This window comes from Miscanthus floridulus, chromosome 15 (assembly GCF_019320115.1).
Source record: "Miscanthus floridulus cultivar M001 chromosome 15, ASM1932011v1, whole genome shotgun sequence".
Classification (NCBI taxonomy): Eukaryota; Viridiplantae; Streptophyta; class Magnoliopsida; order Poales; family Poaceae; genus Miscanthus; species Miscanthus floridulus.
Window position 1 is genome coordinate 11,007,994 of NC_089594.1, and position 17,286 is coordinate 11,025,279.

At 46.8% G+C, this 17,286-nt stretch overlaps 2 protein-coding genes across 3 annotated transcripts; one reads left to right on the forward strand and one right to left on the reverse strand.

Moving 5' to 3' along the window:
• Positions 1-8,602: 8,602 nt before the first annotated feature.
• LOC136508362 (phosphoglucan phosphatase LSF2, chloroplastic-like) lies at positions 8,603-13,322 on the forward strand. 2 transcript variants are annotated; one of them, XM_066503020.1, is made up of 5 exons: positions 8,603-8,949; positions 10,391-10,596; positions 10,893-11,063; positions 11,150-11,387; positions 11,458-13,322. In XM_066503020.1, exons 1-4 carry the CDS (start codon positions 8,688-8,690, stop codon positions 11,351-11,353), a joined length of 843 nt encoding a protein of 280 aa, XP_066359117.1. In that variant the 5' UTR covers positions 8,603-8,687; the 3' UTR covers positions 11,354-11,387; positions 11,458-13,322. The 2 variants fall into 2 exon arrangements, with proteins under 2 accessions (XP_066359117.1, XP_066359118.1); XM_066503021.1 differs by having other exon boundaries at positions 11,463-13,322.
• A 1,633-nt stretch (positions 13,323-14,955) lies between these two features.
• On the reverse strand, positions 14,956-16,133 carry LOC136506989 (leucine-rich repeat extensin-like protein 5). The gene is made up of 2 exons (XM_066501855.1): positions 15,180-16,133; positions 14,956-15,041 (listed from the first exon to the last, which is right to left on the reverse strand). The coding sequence occupies exons 1-2, from the start codon at positions 15,883-15,885 to the stop codon at positions 14,956-14,958; spliced, it is 792 nt and encodes a 263-aa protein (XP_066357952.1). The 5' UTR covers positions 15,886-16,133.
• Between the last annotated feature and the right edge of the window lie 1,153 nt (positions 16,134-17,286).

Here is a 17,286-nt window from a genome sequence, read left to right on the forward strand (position 1 = left end):
AGAGGTTATGATTCAATATGGGTAATAGTGGATCGACTCACCAAGGTTGCTCACTTTTTACCAGTCAAGACTACCTATAATGGTGCAAGATTAGCAGAGTTGTACATGGAAAGAATAGTGTGCTTACATGGTGTTCCCAAGAAGATTGTGTCAGATAGAGGCACTCAGTTTACATCGCAATTCTGGCATAAAGTACATAGATCTTTGGGGACAAAGTTGAATTTCAGTTCTGCGTACCACCCGCAAACTGATGGACAGATTTTGGAAGATATGTTGAGAGCCTATGCACTTCAGTATGGTGATAGTTGGGATAAGAGTCTGCCTTACGCAGAGTTCTCGTACAACAACAGTTATTAGAAGAGCCTCAAGATGGCATCTTTCGAGGCATTGTATGGACGTAAGTGTAGAACGCCTTTGTTCTGGAATCAGACTGGAGAAACTCAAGTGTTTGGTCCCGATGTCCTTAGAGACGCGGAAGAACAAGTGAGAATGATTAGAGACAATTTGAGAGTAGCTTAGTCCCGACAGAAGAGTTACGCTGATACCCGCAGAAGAGAGCTGACCTTCGAGATTGGTGATTATGTGTACTTGAAAGTGTCACCAATGAGAAGTGTGAGAAGATTCAATATGAAGGAAAAGTTAGCACCAAAGTATATAGGACCTTTTAAGATCCTAGAGAGACGTGGAGAAGTAGCTTATCAGTTGGAACTACCTGAGAGCTTGTCCGGTGTGCACGACGTGTTCCATGTTTCCTAGTTGAAAAAGTGTCTGAGGGTACCAGAAGAACAAATTCCTTTGGAAGAACTTGTTGTCAAGGAAGATCTTACTTATGAAGAGTATCCAATAAAGATCTTGGAAACTACAAAAAGAGTTACGAGAAGCCGAACCATGAAGATGTGCAACGTGCAGTGGAATTGATATACAGAGGATGAGGCTACTTGGGAAAGAGAAGAGGATCTGAGAAAGACGTATCCCCAACTGTTTGAGTAAGCAATCACCCGAATCTCGAGGATGAGATTCATCTTAAGGGGGGTAGAATTGTAACATCCTAAAATTTGTATTCTTTTAAAAATTAGTAAATATGATTTATTTAAGCAAAGGTGTGTGCATTAAAAGATAGGGAAATAATAAATTTTATGGAATTAAAATTTAAAAATAGGGTTAGAAACTTTTGATGCATACATGCTGCTGCATATCATTTTGTGAATGCTTGGAAATTTGTTAAAGATTTCAAAAAGAATTGAAATTTGAATTTAAAAAGGGTTTTGGAAAATAGAAGAAATAAAAAAGGAAAGAATCCCCCTCTCCCCTTTTCCCTGCTCGGCCCAGCACCGCAGCCCCAGCCCAGCTCTCCCCTCTCCCCTTCTTGGGCTGGCCCGGCTTGGGCTAGGCAACCGTAGCCGCCGCACTAGCTGGCCCCATGCCTCAACTGCCCCCGCCCACCTAGCCGCTGACTCCCCGGTCCCACCCGTCGGTGCCGCCCCCAACCTCCCGCTCGCCCCGCGCCAGTCAATCGCGAAGCCGCAACTGCCGCTCCACTCCGCGTCGTGGGAGCGTTCTCCCGAGTGCCCAGCCTCTTTAAATCAGCACCGAGCCCATCTCCACTCCTCCCTACTGCCTCCATGCTCCATATTTCTGTTCACCCATGCATGAGGAAGCTACAACCGCCGCCCCGAAGTCTCCGAGTTCCGCCGTCCGCCTCCACGCGAACCACCGTCACCGAGCCGCCTCCGCTCCGATTTTCGCCGTGGTGAGCATCTTCGTACTCTCCCCTCTCCTCCCATGCTTTTCGTTTGTCGTTTCTTGGCTTCTCGAGCCTTGGCCGCGAGCTCCGCGAGCCGTGGTCGCCGGCCATGGTGGCCACCGCGCTACCCGCCGTTCCCGGCCACCGTAACGGCATGGCCGAGACCCCCTTCCTCCCCCGCGTTTCCCGGTGCGCTCGAATTTCCATTTGGTGAACCCTAGCCCCTAACCGCGCATGACCGAGACCTCCACGCCGTCGGCAATGGCGCCTCACCGCCGGCGTCACTGTGGCCGGCCAGATTTCTCCTCTCTCCCTCCCCAAGTCTAATCTGAACCGCTCGTTTCTGATCCGACGGCCGAGATCAGCCGATACCCTTTCGCGTGGCTATTTTGCAAAAGAGTCCCTGGACTTTTCTAAGTCCTAACCCGCAGTCCAAGGCGTATTTCCCCAAATGCGCAATCTCGATTGGAAAGCGTAAACTTCACAGTTTAAGTCAAAAATACGTTTTCAGTATTTACAGAAATGCCATTTGAACTGTTTCGCTTATAAAATTATCGTTTTAGCTCCGAATTGATCCATTCAAATCGTGTTAGTTTCGTAATTTCATAAGCTACATATTGGAACTACTGTTAGTCAAGTTTGGAACTTTTTAATTTTATGATTAGATTTAATTAAATATATGGCTATAGGAAAACCTGTTTAAATCATAACTTTCGCATTTTAGCTCCGTTTTTCGTGAACTTCGCGTTGACATGATCGTAGCGAGACGTAGATTATGTTTACAAACATTTTATATTGTTTTCAATACTATTGGTGTACTGTTCTAATGATAGGAATGTTTGCTTTGCATGAATACTTTTGGAATGTTGTACGTTGTTGTGTTGGTCGCGTTCAGACGGTGAGGAAAACATTGGAGACCAAGAACTCTTCGACGACCAGCAGGACCAGCACGAGTTTGTGAACCAAGGCAAGTATAGCATGGGCCTTCCTTGATGTCCTATTTCACTTTAATCAATTACTCATTTGCATGTGTCTAATTTTGATACCCGTAAGGACATCCTAGTGATTGTTTATCCTGTTCCTTGTCTCCTATGGGTTAAATGCATATGGGTAGATTGCTAGTGCTCTAACTGAACTTGATATACATGTTGATGAATGATACTATGGAACAAAGTGAGTGTTTATCCTGTTCCTTGTCTCCTATGGGTTAAATGCATATGGGTAGATTGCTAGTGCTCTAACTGAACTTGATATACATGTTGATGAATGATACTATGGAACAAAGTGAGTAACATGATTTATAACAACTGTTCCATAGGGCGAAAGTGCAAATGACCTTTGTTCATGTTGCTCCCAGCCCTCCATAAGGACTTATTTGTCGGCAAAAGCTGGGACTGACAGTGCAACCGGGAGAGTCATATGGCTCTGACTTTAGCTCAGTAATATGATCTTTCCTAGCTAGTTAGAGGTTACCTTTTTGACGCAAATGGGGCTTGCCACTTTGGGTATAGGGCTGCCTCTGTTCCTATGAGTATAGCCGCGATGGATATGTGCCATAGGAAAGGGGGGTTCCTACATCTGTCTGCCAAGGAAACCTAGCGATCCTAACTTGTTAGGGAAACCTATGAAATAGCTTCATAATGTACCCTGCCCGCTCACCTTGGTAGTGACATGGGAGTAATTAACCTGGGCATATGGGGATCATGACTTGCGGTGAATGTGCACCACCTCTGCAGAGGGTAACAAACTATTATAACAGCCGTGCTTACGATTACGAGCGGCCCAGAAAACTCACAGAATAACTAAATACTTATTGTTGATCATTTAAGTTGTTCTATGATGATATATGGTACACTTGACACTGATATATGTTCTTATGGGATTAAATGGGAGCTTAAGCAAAACTTGATAATATCTGATAATAAAAGTTTGTCGTACTAAAAATGCTAACTGCAGTAAACCAGAGTCAACCCTTTTTGAGCTTCATAACCCCATGTTAGCTTGTTAAGTATGGGATGTACTTACGCTTGTTTATTTTCTTTATTTGGATAAAAATCCCGGATGGGTAACAGATGACAACGGGTATGAGGATTTCCCAGAGGATTTTTAGGCTTGTGGTCAACCAGTTGACCTTCCCTGTGATGAAGCCCATGAGAGTTTTATTATCTTTTTATTTTTCCGCTGTGATGTATAAGACTAAGTTTTATTATAACTCTGATGTATGAGACACCATGATGATACTTTATGTAATTTGTCAGCTTGTGTGTGTGATTGATTCCTGGGCACACACGAGTTTTGTGCATTCAATTTTAACCTTAAAATTGGGTGTGACAACAGGAAAGCTGCTATAACGTCGGCATTGGCGACGTTAGGTAGCTCATTGCACTATTAGGAGAAATGCCAGATGTACCTGCAAAGGGTTTCATCGGCCGTCTATCGGCAGTTCTTGAGGTCACATGGGTTCCTAGGGCGCTTGTATGTGCCATGGAAGTTCCCCATAGAGATTTCTTTTAGGTCCGCCTAACTTTGGATTCTGTTGGACGGCAGGTGTTCCAACCATATTCGTGCCGAATCAGCCAAGAACAATGGAAGGTTGTGGATAATGAAATCGTCATTATTCGCACCACCGGCTTGGCAGGTAAGACGACAATCCTCAAGCCATAGTATGGGGTTCGTTTCACCATAGTACTTTGGGATGTTGGTTGGTGGTCGGTACCTTGGCAGAAAGACAGCATTGAGGATGTGTCGACCAAATGCCTAAGGCCTCGGCAGGCCAGGGCTTGGGCTTTGGTCTTCGTTGCTGTCGTAGCGTCCACCATGGTGAGGGTGATAGCCATGGCTATCTCCCTCTCTCGGGTAATCATGGGTACGCCTACGAGCGTCGAGGGTGTCACGTGCGTCACGGTTGTGGCTAAGACACTGATGCACCAGGACCGTGGCACGCTGCCTACCGCCTTGTGGTGCCTAGTGGACCGATGCGTCCCTACTGGGGCACTCGAACTATGTGTGTTGGCTGGCGTTGACCTCGCATCGTCGAGACAACGAGCTCTCGGCCTGCTACGCTACCGCACGCTCGAGCAGCGTGTGAATCTTGTGGTGGGCCCAATGATCCTCAGGCATCATGGCCTCTGGAAGACCATGGAGCAATGTCACCGCGGTGGTGATGTTCTGGCTCATCCAGATGAAGTGAGGGAGGGCTTCATCATCCACGACTATCCTTCGGTTCACGTCGCAGGCCATGGCATGTGCGCGCCCACCCTCTCCATGGCGCTCGATCTCTTGATCGAGCTATGCGCGTTACTACTCGAGCTGGAGTCGCGCTTCTTCGAGCTCTTGGTGTCAGGCTTTCAGCTGCTCCACCCGTATGCGTGGTGGGGCTGCTGTCTCCCCCTCAGCCTCATCATCGACGTTGTTCGTTGGGGTAACCTCCACCTCGTGGGCGCTTTTGACGTGTCCCTCAGGGGTACCTATCATGAAGCATTCGCGAGAGGGGTGATGACTCCCCCTGCTAGAGTTAGAGCTAGAGGGCGACTCTAGCTCCTTTGTGAGGAGGTCATGGAAATATTCCGCGACGTGTTCAATCACCCCTATGAATTCATCGTTTGTGGGAGGTGGAATCATGCATTGCGCCACAAGGTGGCTAACGGTACCCGCGGTGTTGTGGAGACCAAACGGGAGCATTGTTGGGGTGCTCTGGATGAGGTGTTCCAAAGAGAGAGGTTCCCCTCTAGCAAGCCACACCATGTCATTGGCGTAAGAGAAGGTGAGGTGGCGCAGGCCATCCCAGGACGGCTAGGGTCCTAGGGAGATGCCGAGCTAGCGCTTAAGCCTCCCATAGTCGAGGAGTTGGTTGTTTTTGAGGGCACGGGCCCCCGGTGCATGCAGCTATAGCTCCTCAACCACCTCATCGACTGTGTCGAGGCCGATGGAGGGGAGAGGTTGAATGGTGGCATGAGCCAATGCCAACTCTTCTCCCACCGTGATGATGAAGTCTAGGTTCCCGAAACGCATGTGTGCGCCCAGGACCCAGCTGATGCCGTGACTAGCCATCAGTGGCCTGATATTAATGTTAGGACGTGCAAAGTCCCCTACCTGGCACGCCAACTGTCGGTGTTTCGAGTAAACACCAACGAGTAAATTTGTGTTATTGCACGTCTGGCCCGGATAGCTTGCTAAAAAGACACAAGGTTTATACTGGTTCGGGCAGAATGTCCTTACGTTCAGTTCATGGCTGCTGCTCATGTTATTAGCACTGAAAAGTTCGTAGTAGGGGTTACAAATGGGCGAGAGAGGGATAGGTCCTAAGTCTCTGATGGAAAGGTCGAATGGATGCTAAGAACTTGGTTGCTGCTTAGCTATATATTCGAGGTTTGACGCTAGTGGTTCTGCTATGATGTCGTGAAATCGACCCCCTTAGTGGGGTGCCCTACTTTCTCTTTTATAGGCCTATGGAGAGCAGGGATTATAGACGAGACAAAAGAGGAAAATCAGAGGCAAAGGAAGTCCTTCAAGGACGACGGGTCTTCCTTTTCCTCTGTGTGGGCCCCATTGACATGGTAGGCCCTATCAGGGATAGCTCCATGCCGAGCGCATGTCCGCTGACCCTGACAGGGCCACGCTGGGTGTCTGTTCACTGATGATGCCATGTCCCGGCATTGTTAGCGAGTTGTCACGTTCCATCCCACCCCGGCAGGCGGCGCAGTGGACCAGGGTGCTGATCAATGGCCATACAGGGAGCAGGTAGCACAGTGACCGCACGTCTGTTACTGTGGATGATGTGAGTTTCCTTCTGGACCGTAGTGATTGTCGTGAGCTTCCGTAAGGATCCGCGTCCGAGGGCAAATGATGGCTCCCACAACACTGTAAGGCAAATGTCGGCGCCTACAACACTATTTGGGCTCTAACATGCCTGGAAGGTCGCAAAGCACCCTTCTGGCATGGCCTGATGGTACTTTCCTATAGGTGTTTAGGGTACGGTCCTCAGTATTGCGGTTGACTTGAGTGCCCTGTCTTATCTGCGCACGTCGTTATAAAGGAGTTGCGCGCAGACGTCGAGCGAGGCGGAGCCAGCTCTCAGACGTCGGGCGAGGCAGAGCCAGCCCTTGGACATCGGGTGAGGCAGAGCCGACCCTCGGATGTCGGGAGAGGCGGAGCCAGCCCTTGGACACCGGGCGAGGCGAAGGCGGCCCTCGGGGGTCGGACAAGACGGAGCCATCCCTCAGGAGTCAGCCAAGGCAGAGCCAACCCTCGGGGGTTGGGCGAGACGGGGCCCGTGGCCGTAGCGCCCACCAAGGCAGAGCCAACCCTCGAGGGTCAGACGAGGCAGGGCCCACCGCCTCGGTGGCCGGACGATGCGGGACCCGACGAGCGCTGTAGTCGCGCGCTTGATCACGCAGATGAATCAACGTTGATGGCTATTAGCTCCTCCTCTTCGGGTACCTTAGTATTGGTCTCCGACAATCGACACCCGGCAAGTGGCAGTCCCAGACCTGCTTGACTGCCTCCTCGAACCCATCTAGGCGCACCCAGAATGACCCAAAGCGAAACCCGGGCTTAGCCCAAGGCTGAGTGCACAGTTGCAGCAACAATGGCGCATGGTCCGAGCAGTCCGAAGATAGGCATCTCAAGTGGTGGCTTGGGAACGCTTCAAGCCAATCCAAGGACGCGAACGCGCGATCGATGCGCTCAAGCGTCGGCCTTTGCCTCTCGTTAGACCAAGTGTATAGCCTGCCATGCAGGTATAGCTTCTCAAGCTGACAGTCGTCAAGTAACCGACGAAAACGCCTCATGTGCCTGAGATTGAGGCGGCTATTGTTTTTGTCAGCGGCGCGGTAAATCTGGTTGAAGTCGCCGCATATCAGGAATGGCCCCGAGGCCTCGACTGTTGTTTAGCTATATATGGTGTTGTTTTGTTAGACCCATCGTCATTCAAATATGACTCATGAGACATATTATGGTCTTCTTGGATGAGGGTAACATAGTTGGAAGTTTTTTCTTAGACAACTTACCTTTTGACCTATTATCTATCTTCCAATGGCGTGTTAGCCCTCGTTTTGTTCTGGCTTTAGTTGTTCTAAGTGTTGTGGTTCATTAGGTGGTGCTTGTGTCAGAGGTGGTAGTATTTCTCCTTAGTTGCTTATTGTTTGGATCAACTTGTGGAGGTTTTGCCAATGGTGTTAGTGTTTTCTCAAGAGTTTTTAATTGTATGCCATTTTCTATTTTGGTATTTGCTTGTGATCTTTCTAGTTTCCAATGTTTCGGGTTTTCTAGTTGCACCTATTGTGTTTGGCTGGTCTTTGTTTAGTTTGTGATCTTTTGAGTAAGTTGTCTAGTTGATTGGTAACAAGCATTTTAGCTGTCCTCACTGTGGCAAGCTTATTGAGTTGTTTTTAGTTATTTGTTGAGTAGTTCGATGTCATGGTGGTAAGGTTTTCATGTTCGTTTTTTCCTTAAAAACTAGGTCAATCTTTTCTAATAAAATTGTTCAAAGCTTTTGTCATTCTTTAAAAAAAATACATATTGACAAAATGAAGCCTGAATCTCTATTCACCTTACCTGTCTCTGAAATTGATTGTATGCATCGTAATTTTCAGGTGACTAAAGTAGGCATCTAAACCAATACAATCGTGAACCTATAGAGTATTCACGATTACCGTTTCCATTATTTGCAAGTGAATTTCTCATCTAAAATCAACATAACTTTGTATTTCACACTTTTTTCTCACAAATTCACTTTGGAAGCAAAGGAACGAAAGTCTTATATAAAATTTGCAACATTTTTAGAGAGGATAAATTTTTCAGAACGTATGTGTGCCGTTGGTTCTGGGCTTCTATTCAGTCCATTCACGGGAAAGCGATGAGGCCCAAGCTCATTCCTGTCTTCGACTCTTCCCCGTTTCCTCACTCCACGCGGACCAGACATTGAGATCCTGCAACCGCAACAATGGCGGCCATGGCGAACACCTATCGGCTCCCCACCCCCTGCGGCCTCCCAACCGTCAGCATCAGCGCTAAGAGCAGGAGGCTAGCTATGGCCGCCGTCAGATGCGGACCCGGCGGCAGCAGGAGCCACCGGAGGAACCTTGGGGTCTTCCTGTGTCGATCCTCGTCCACGGCCGGAGCCCAAGGGAGCACGAGGATGGAGGACTATAACACCGCCATGAAGCGGATGATGCGTAACCCCTACGAATACCACCACGATCTCGGTACTGACTCGTTCCATTAGTATTGCTTTTTCTTGCGATGGCCCCTTGTCGATTGCTACAAATGTGGAAAATGGGTAAAGGCTGGAGCTTGTTTTGTGACGTGTGATGTTGCCTGTTACTAGTAACTTATCCATAAGGATTTCAGAAGTCATCTTAGTGATGCCACGCAATTAATGTGGTACTTGGTGAAATTACTAATGGATTTGCTTGAAGATTGGACTTTGGTACATAGCCTCCAATTTTCTTGGTCAAGTTTAATGTATATGATATTCTTTTCGAGATTAGTCATAGCTAATTTTAAGACCGTGAGATGATGTCATTGCTGTGCTCACAGGGCTTTCGGATGCTTGCCCCTTCATATCATGAAAATTTGTTGCCTTGGTGGTTAAATGTATATCTGGTTGTGTAGATATTTCTTCATGCTTTGTACGATCCATCCGCATTTTTCAGTGGCAGTTGGGGCAATTCTTGAATTGATTTCTTGTTTCTTGGCTGATGTGAAGATTCTCTGATCTGGATTTGCCCCTTCATGACCACAAAATGCATACCCTTCTCTATTCAATGCAATGGGCACACTCTCGTGCTGATTCATTCAACAACAACAACAACAACAAAGCCTTTAAGTCCCAAACAAGTTGGGGTAGGCTAGAGTTGAAACCCAACAGAAACAATCAAGGTTCAGGCACGTGAATAGCTGTCTTCCACGCACTCCTATCTAAGGCTAAGTCTTTGGGTATATTCCATCCTTTCAAGACAAGAAGATGCATAAAGAAGCCCCATTGGCATTTTGGGAGCTTTGTATTACCAAATTGTTGCCTATATATTGCATAGCACACTAAGACTGTTGCCAACTTGAAGGAAAAAACTACTCTTGCAGTGCTGTTAAATGTTAATTGATCGTCTAATGCGTTATTGTTGATAGTTTGCCCGACCAAAATTATAGCTTCCTAGACCTGTTTGTCTTAAAAAGAAACATTGGTACTCATTATCCCTGTGAAGTTTCTAGTACTCCATCTGTTCCAAATTGTAAGTCGTTTTGGCTTTTCTAAATTCATAGTTTTTACTGTATATCTAGACATAGAGTATATCTAGGTGCATAACAAAATCTATGCACCTAGAAAAGCCAAAACAACTTACAATTTGGAATGGATGGAGTAGTTCAGAATAACCAAGCTCTATGTCAGGACAGAAATAAATATATTTTCCTTAACTTAGCCTACTTCTCATTTACAAAACCTTCTCTTTTCTGAAATATTAACGTCACAGGCAAGTTCTTGTGAAACTCTCACTTAAACGGTAGCAAGATAACAACTTTTTGTAAACATTTGTGATCTCTTTTGTCAGAGTCAATTACATATCCTTCTCCGGCTTAAGTTGTTTTTACCAAGATGCTATACTAGATGCAATAATTGAAGGATTAATCATTAAACTTGGAATATAGGTATGAACTATGCTGTCTTAAGTGAGAGCTTGATTGTTGGCTCACAGCCTCAGAAGCCTGAAGATATCGATCACTTGAAAGATGAAGAGCGAGTAGCATATATTCTTTGTTTACAGCAGGACAAGGACATCGAATATTGGGGCATTGATTTCCAATCCATTCTCAATAGGTGCACAGAACTTGGCATTCAGCACATCAGAAGACCGGTGAGCATCTTATACCCATTAACTGTGTATAATTCTATATGCTTAATAGCCTGTTCGCTTGCTCGTAAACGATCGTAAATTTCCAGCCATGAACAGTATTTTTCTCTCACACCAAACCAGCCAGCAGTAAATAATCCACGATACGATACGGCCTCCCGAACACGCTGTAAATTTCTTCGAATTTCTGATAACTTCGAAAAATACTAATTAGTGTTCCTCTTACTCAGTCTGCATTTCATTTATTGACACTAGTAGCATCTGGCCTCTTCTATATGCTTACAATTGCTTGGTTGCAGGCAGTGGATTTTGATCCAGATTCATTGAGGTCACAATTGCCAAAAGCAGTTTCGGCACTAGAATGGGCTATATCACAACGCAAAGGGCGAGTTTATGTCCACTGCACTGCTGGACTTGGGAGAGCACCTGCGGTTGCAATTGCTTACATGTTTTGGTTTGAGAACATGGATGTAAGTTTGTTCCATCTTATCATATGCACAGTGGTACAACCGTACAAGACTAAAACTGTTGTTGCTTATCGATCCTTTACTTGCAGCTTAATACAGCTTATAAGAAGCTAACCTCCACAAGGCCCTGTGGACCCAATAAGAGAGCTATCCGTGCTGCAACCTATGATCTAGCTAAGAATGATCCGTCGAAAGAGCCTTTTGAGAATCTTCCAGAGCATGCTTTCGAGGGCATTGCGGACTGGGAGAGGAAGTTAATTCAGGACCGGGTGCGTGCTCTTCGCGAAGCATGAACAGAAGAAAAATATTATTAATAACCACTTTAAGGTGAGTGTACATTGCTAGTACACTACACATACAGTCTATACTGCATTCCTATAATAATACCTTCTTACAGGACAGGAAGCAGAGTGAACTCATGATAGATCCAATTATCCTTAGCAGCATAACTTTGCAAGTGCAACTCCTTTCACGCATCAAGAAGGGAAACTTAGCTTCCCAAGGACTGCGCTCTCAATAAAGCTTATACAAGGTCGTATTTGTTGCTAGGTAGTTTATAATAGCTAAGAAGGAAATAAAGAGGGCCTTACATGAGCTTCTAGTTGCAGACCACGTCATGTCTTCACCTTTGTGGTGACTGCAAATGGGATGCCCGACCGTTAATAGCGTATTGTGGGTATATTGTGTAAATAAACCTGTGGATGTATGCCACGGTATCAGCATGTTCGTTTCGGCTGAAACGATCGTGGATTATAAGCCAGAAGTACTGCTGGCTAATTTGCTGTGAGAGAAAAACACTATTCCAGCTTATAATCCATGATCGTATAAGCCGAAACGAACAGGCTGATAGTATTCATTTTAGGAACATCTCTTAATTCATTTCTGTAAAAGTTTATTTGAAGATATGGCCAAATTGCAACTCTACCATATCTTTGGCAAATTTGATTCTTCATGTGCAGTTCACTTTTTTTCTTTTTGTTTTTTTTTCCTACTTTGCTGCGTAGTAGTGTACTATCTCTGCATGCTCCCTGTGTGTTTGTTGTAGTATATGGTTAGCTTATGTCTACAAAGAAATTGCCATTCCTGGAAGGTTGGGAACAGGTAAGAAGCCGCTGTGCCAACAACAGTTCTGTCCTGGTGCCAAGCGATGTTCCTTTATCAATCATTGAGAGAAAAAGTTTGGGAAAGATGATTAGAAAGGGATCTATTGGAGCTTATTTTCTTCGTTAATCCCTTTTATAACAGTTTCCAGGGAAAGAAGAGGATGGATTTCCTGGATCCACTTTAGTAGATGCTCTTGCCACGCGATTTCTGAGGCGAAAAGCAATCATGCTCTCTCAGTGGCCGCCGGGGTCCAGTCCACCACCCAACTCACAAAGGGCGAAAAGAAGGCGAGTCGTTTCCGGCGCCGATCCCCTCCGTTCCTCCTCCCGTCCGGCGGCCGTTTTGGCGTCGGAGAGGATTGGGAACGGGGGTTGAGGTGGCCGATGTATATATCTTTTGCTTGCCCACCGGTGGAGTCGTCGCCGGCGTTGGCCGTGGTGATGCCTGGCTTCTTCGTCGTGGAGGAGTTGAGGTATGTTTTCCCTTGCGGTAGCCGTTGGGAGGAGGCGGCGCCGCTTCTAAGGAATAAGCTTTTCCGGCCTGGTCTCCTCTCTGCTGATGGCTGTTTCGGAGCCATCGGAGGCGGGCGCGGAAAGAGGGAGAGCTCTAGATCTGGAAGAGTTGCCGACGTTGCGTCCGTTCCAGATCTTGGTGTTTCCCACTTAGGAGTTGGCTGCTTGGCGATTCTACCACCTTTGGTTCGATTGCTGGCAGCCCGATGCAAAGGGATGGTTCTTGGATTCGTGGTTGGCTGGTGGGTGGTCCTGTGCTTTTTCCTCGTCGCCGGCCGGCGAGTTGTGCAGGGCCACGGTCAGAGGAGTACGGGGCGTGTCCCCGGCCGACGTCCTTTCTCCGTCAAGATCTACTGTGGCTCCATTCAAAGCCTTCGTGCGATGGTACTTCTTCTGGCTATGGTGTTCGTCGTCTTCTTCCTGATCTGGTGCTGGCATGGCTGGCGGCAGTGGTGGAAGACGAAGAACGACGGTGGCAAGCATAGAAGATCCGGAGGACTTTTTTGTAATTTCTTTTTTCGTAGGGTCTTTTGTGCAAGTTGTGTGGGACAGCTGTTCTTTCTCCATCCTTCTAGGATGTACCTGTACTGTGCGTATTTGTACGTTTTTTTAAAAAAAACTTAAGCCTGTTTTGTTGGCTGGTTCGTATCGTTGTTGGTTCGTGAAGAAATACTGCTAGTCAGTTTGTGAGAGAAAAATACTGTATCATCTAAAAATTTACGATCGTTTACGACGAGGCACGGCCAAACGAACAGGCTATATTATGATAGGCTCCGCGAGAAAGAAGAACCGTTCCTCCATAACTGGATGCGCAATACACCTGGGATGGAATGAAACATGCAGTTTATATTTTGAAAAAAAAACAAAGGAAACTAAAATAAAGATGAACAAAAACATCTGCACCGCTTTTGGGGAAGCAGCTGGAAAAATTTGCACAGAAATTAAGTTACAGAAAATGCAGAGAGCGTATGTACGTCTATCAGTCTGCGTGCGCCCAAACTACAGGGGATGATCACTTGTCAGTTGCTGCCCAGACAGGGGATGCACTTCTCACTCCTGGTTAGCTCATGTAGGAACAATGTAACAAGTTGAACAGATCCTGGGTTTAATTTGTTTTGCACACGACGTCGGCCCCGTTCGCTAGTCTGAAACTTGGCTGCGGCTGAATTGTTGTGAGAGAAAAATACTATTCCGGCTGAATTGTTGTGAGACAAAAACATTGTTCCGGCTGAAAAAATAAGCCGAACAAACTATTTTTAAAACAAGCGAATGGGCCCAAGAAGGCTGTCTTTGACTATGCATGTCCCAGAAAGCAGCCATCACCAAAATCGAAGCACTCTGGTTTAGGCCTGTTATGCTTGATTACTCCTTGATCCATGGAACAGACTGAATCTTTGTTTCTTCTTATTTTTTTAGATGTATGTTTTTTTCATCTTGCTGCTGTTGTTATGAGGGTTTATGAGCAAGTTACATCGACAAAGAAATGCCATTCCAGTAGGAAGTTTGTTCCCTGCAATTTATTGTAATTTTTTTTGTTTTCTTTCCTCAGATAACTGGATCGCAGTATTCTTTAGGTGCGGATAATCGGAACAATACGCTCAAAGACATACGATTACCCTGGCTTATATTATATATAATATACTCTTCCGTGTAAAAGAGCATTGTCTTACATATGAGACCTGATGGTAATAAATTTAAGTGCTTACATCCACGGCCTATTAATTGCTGATAACTTGAAACTATCATGTGTGTACAGACTCCCTCCGTACTAAAAAAATAAAGTCGCTTTGGACAGCGACACGGTCTTTAAAATATAACTTTGACTACTTATTTTTATAAAAATATTTATCAAAAAGTGGTATATGTAAATTTTTATAAAAGTATTTTTCAAGACAAATCTATACATATAGTTTTCACATTTCTAAACTCAACAACTTAAAAGTTATTTATGATTTATATTCCCAATGTTTAAGCTGAGACTTGTCCAAAACAACTTCATTTTTTTTTTTAGTATGGAGGGAGTATGTATGCTAAACTATATATATGGAAGCATGCATGTTCTAGAGAGGCATGCATAGTTTGATCTTGTGTACTTATATGAACTATATATGATGCTGGCTGAATCATTCGTGTCCGGCCTCCATTCAGATTCAAGTTGCTCATCATGGCGAAAAGGCTGCATATATGGAACAGAGAAGACAAGATCAGACATCTACTTCCACGAGCAGTCATATAATGTGAACCATGAACTGAAAAGCAAGCTGTTAAATCTTGAAGAACTAGCTAACAGAGTATTCCTTGCCTGAAGTCGGCTTCTCCCAGACGTCAGGAATGCGGCCGACGAGTGGCGGGCTTTGCTGCCCAGCTGCATCCATCCATGGCAGCATCATGCAATGCAACGGTCGATCAGTCACGTAATGCTCGTCCACGGAGTCATGCAACAGCCAACAGCCATGGAAGAATCGATCGATCGAGGAGAGAGCTAGGAAGGAAGAAGACTCACTGAAGCAGATGTAGAGGACCTGTGGCGGCAGGACGACGCCGCAGGCGATGGGCAGGTACATCATGCGGACGGGGTCCACGGGCTTAGGCAGCATCTTGTTCACGTCGCCGAGGATGACGGGGCACAGGCACCGCAGCGTGTGGTCGTCGCCTTCCGCCGCGCCGGAGCTGGAGCTGTTGAGGAAGGCTCCCAGGCCCGCGCAGCACTCGCTCTGCGGCGTCGGCGTCTCCGGCTCGCTCCCCGTCAGGAACGTCCCGCACGTCATCAGCCCCGCGAGCGGGGTCACGCAGTCGGTCGGCGACGATGGCGCGGAGCCGCCAGAGCCAGAGCCGCCGCCGCCCACGCTGCCCCCCAGGCCGGGGAAGCCCGGCAGCTGCGGCACCACGGGCCTGGCGCAGGGCGCCGGCGACGCTGGACCTGACGACGACGGCACGCCGGGCATGGGTGACGGCACCACCGGGGAGGAGGAGGAGCTGCCGGGCACCGGCGGCGACGGCCTGGCTCTCGGGTACCCCGGGAACACCGGGTTATGCGGCCTGCTGCCCGGGCGGCCGGGGAACCGGAGCGCGTCTGCGTCCGGCGCGTTGCTCGCCGCCACCGATGGCTGCATTGACGTGAGCACGGCGGCGACGGCGAGCACGGTAGCAATGCACTTCGCCATGGATGATCCTGCTGCCTTCTTGCTACTGATGATGATGGCTTGCATTGGATGGATTGCTGCGACAGATCGATCAGATCAACCACAGATCGGAGCGAGCAGATGAAATGCAGCTAGATAGCTAGAGAGGCCTGTGCTGTGCCCATCCGATGATTCACTGCCTCGTCTTTATAGTTCAACTCGTGTGTCATTTCTTATACGGTTAGCACGAAGAACGTGAGACATTGTTCTACTACTCCTGTCGATAAAGAAATGTTCATGCTCCAGAAAGCAGGCATTTTTCTGAAAAATATGGAATGTACCACCACCTCGCACAATCTGTGTTTACAGCCATTTAGACTGACCGCACCGCTGAACGGCAAAGGAGTCGGTACGCCAGCGATAGCGTACCGTGCTCCTGAACCGCTCACCTGCAAAGCCTCCGATATGGTACCGGCTGCACAGGAACCCGCCAAATCCAGCGCACGCGGGAGGCCACGGTAAACACTGTAGCTGCGAGGAAGAAAGTTGATGGGAGAGAGAAAAGAGATAGGGAGAGGAATAAAATATGAAATAGTAGGTATAGAGTATAGGATAGAGATAACACGGGTGCAGGAGAAATGGGTATAGAGTAGAGAATCTTGATGACTAGGATAGAATATTCCTTTTTAGAGATGAAAATAGGGGTGGACGAGTGCAGATAGCCTTAGTCTGGGATCTTGAAGTAGGTGAAATGCAGAATGCTGTGTCTGTCAGGACAACAGTAGTTCCAAAGGCATAGCAATGGCCAACAAATCCGGCCCTACTACATCATTATAATAACTCACACATTGCATGCTAGAGTTCCCTACAGTGCACATCGAAATGGAATACTGAATTTGTATATTGTTCTAATCTATGGTGTACTATTTCTCCCCTCTTGTATGCTAAACTCTTCTGTAGTGTAGTAATGGATGGCTGGTACTATATTCTGAAGGTTTCTCCATCAAACCTGAAATTCCTTCAAAACATGTAAGCTAACTATTGATGACAACCTAACTTCTCGCCATGTCTGTTCAAACATTCTGGAAGCGCTTCTCCAAGGACACTTGCAGCAGCTCCCAGTGTTCAGTCAAAACTCAGAACCCTAAACTCTGACTCTGCGGTGAGCATGAAAGATGAAGGGGGACCATTTTTTTGGTCCCTATATACCTGTTCAGGAATAGGACGGGGCAGAAGCAGCCTGAAGCCTGGCAAGATTAGTCTGGAGCTGGCCCAAATGAAATGCAATGACAAGCCACACGAAGCAGAGCTGACATTTGAAAATAAATACAACAAACTGTTAATTGCTACCTCCCAGAACTTATAATAAAAAAAAAACATGCTGGGCACAAACAACCTTTATGAATACTTTCAGGTTATCTAGTTCAGCACTAGCTTGTTTCACATGTATAAAGATACTTTGTGCAAGTGATAAAAAGGACAGCAGGG

Bases quoted from the DNA above. Each gene is read 5' to 3' on its own strand.
- LOC136508362 (XM_066503020.1), top strand. From the start codon at position 8,688: ATGGCGGCCATGGCGAACACCTATCGGCTCCCCACCCCCTGCGGCCTC. The intron at 8,950-10,390 runs GTACTGACTCGT...CTTGGAATATAG, and splicing joins CGAATACCACCACGATCTCG to GTATGAACTATGCTGTCTTA. The intron at 10,597-10,892 runs GTGAGCATCTTA...GCTTGGTTGCAG, and splicing joins TTCAGCACATCAGAAGACCG to GCAGTGGATTTTGATCCAGA.
- LOC136506989 (XM_066501855.1), bottom strand. From the start codon at position 15,885: ATGCAAGCCATCATCATCAGTAGCAAGAAGGCAGCAGGATCATCCATG. The intron at 15,042-15,179 runs GTGAGTCTTCTT...GGATGGATGCAG, and splicing joins GGTCCTCTACATCTGCTTCA to CTGGGCAGCAAAGCCCGCCA.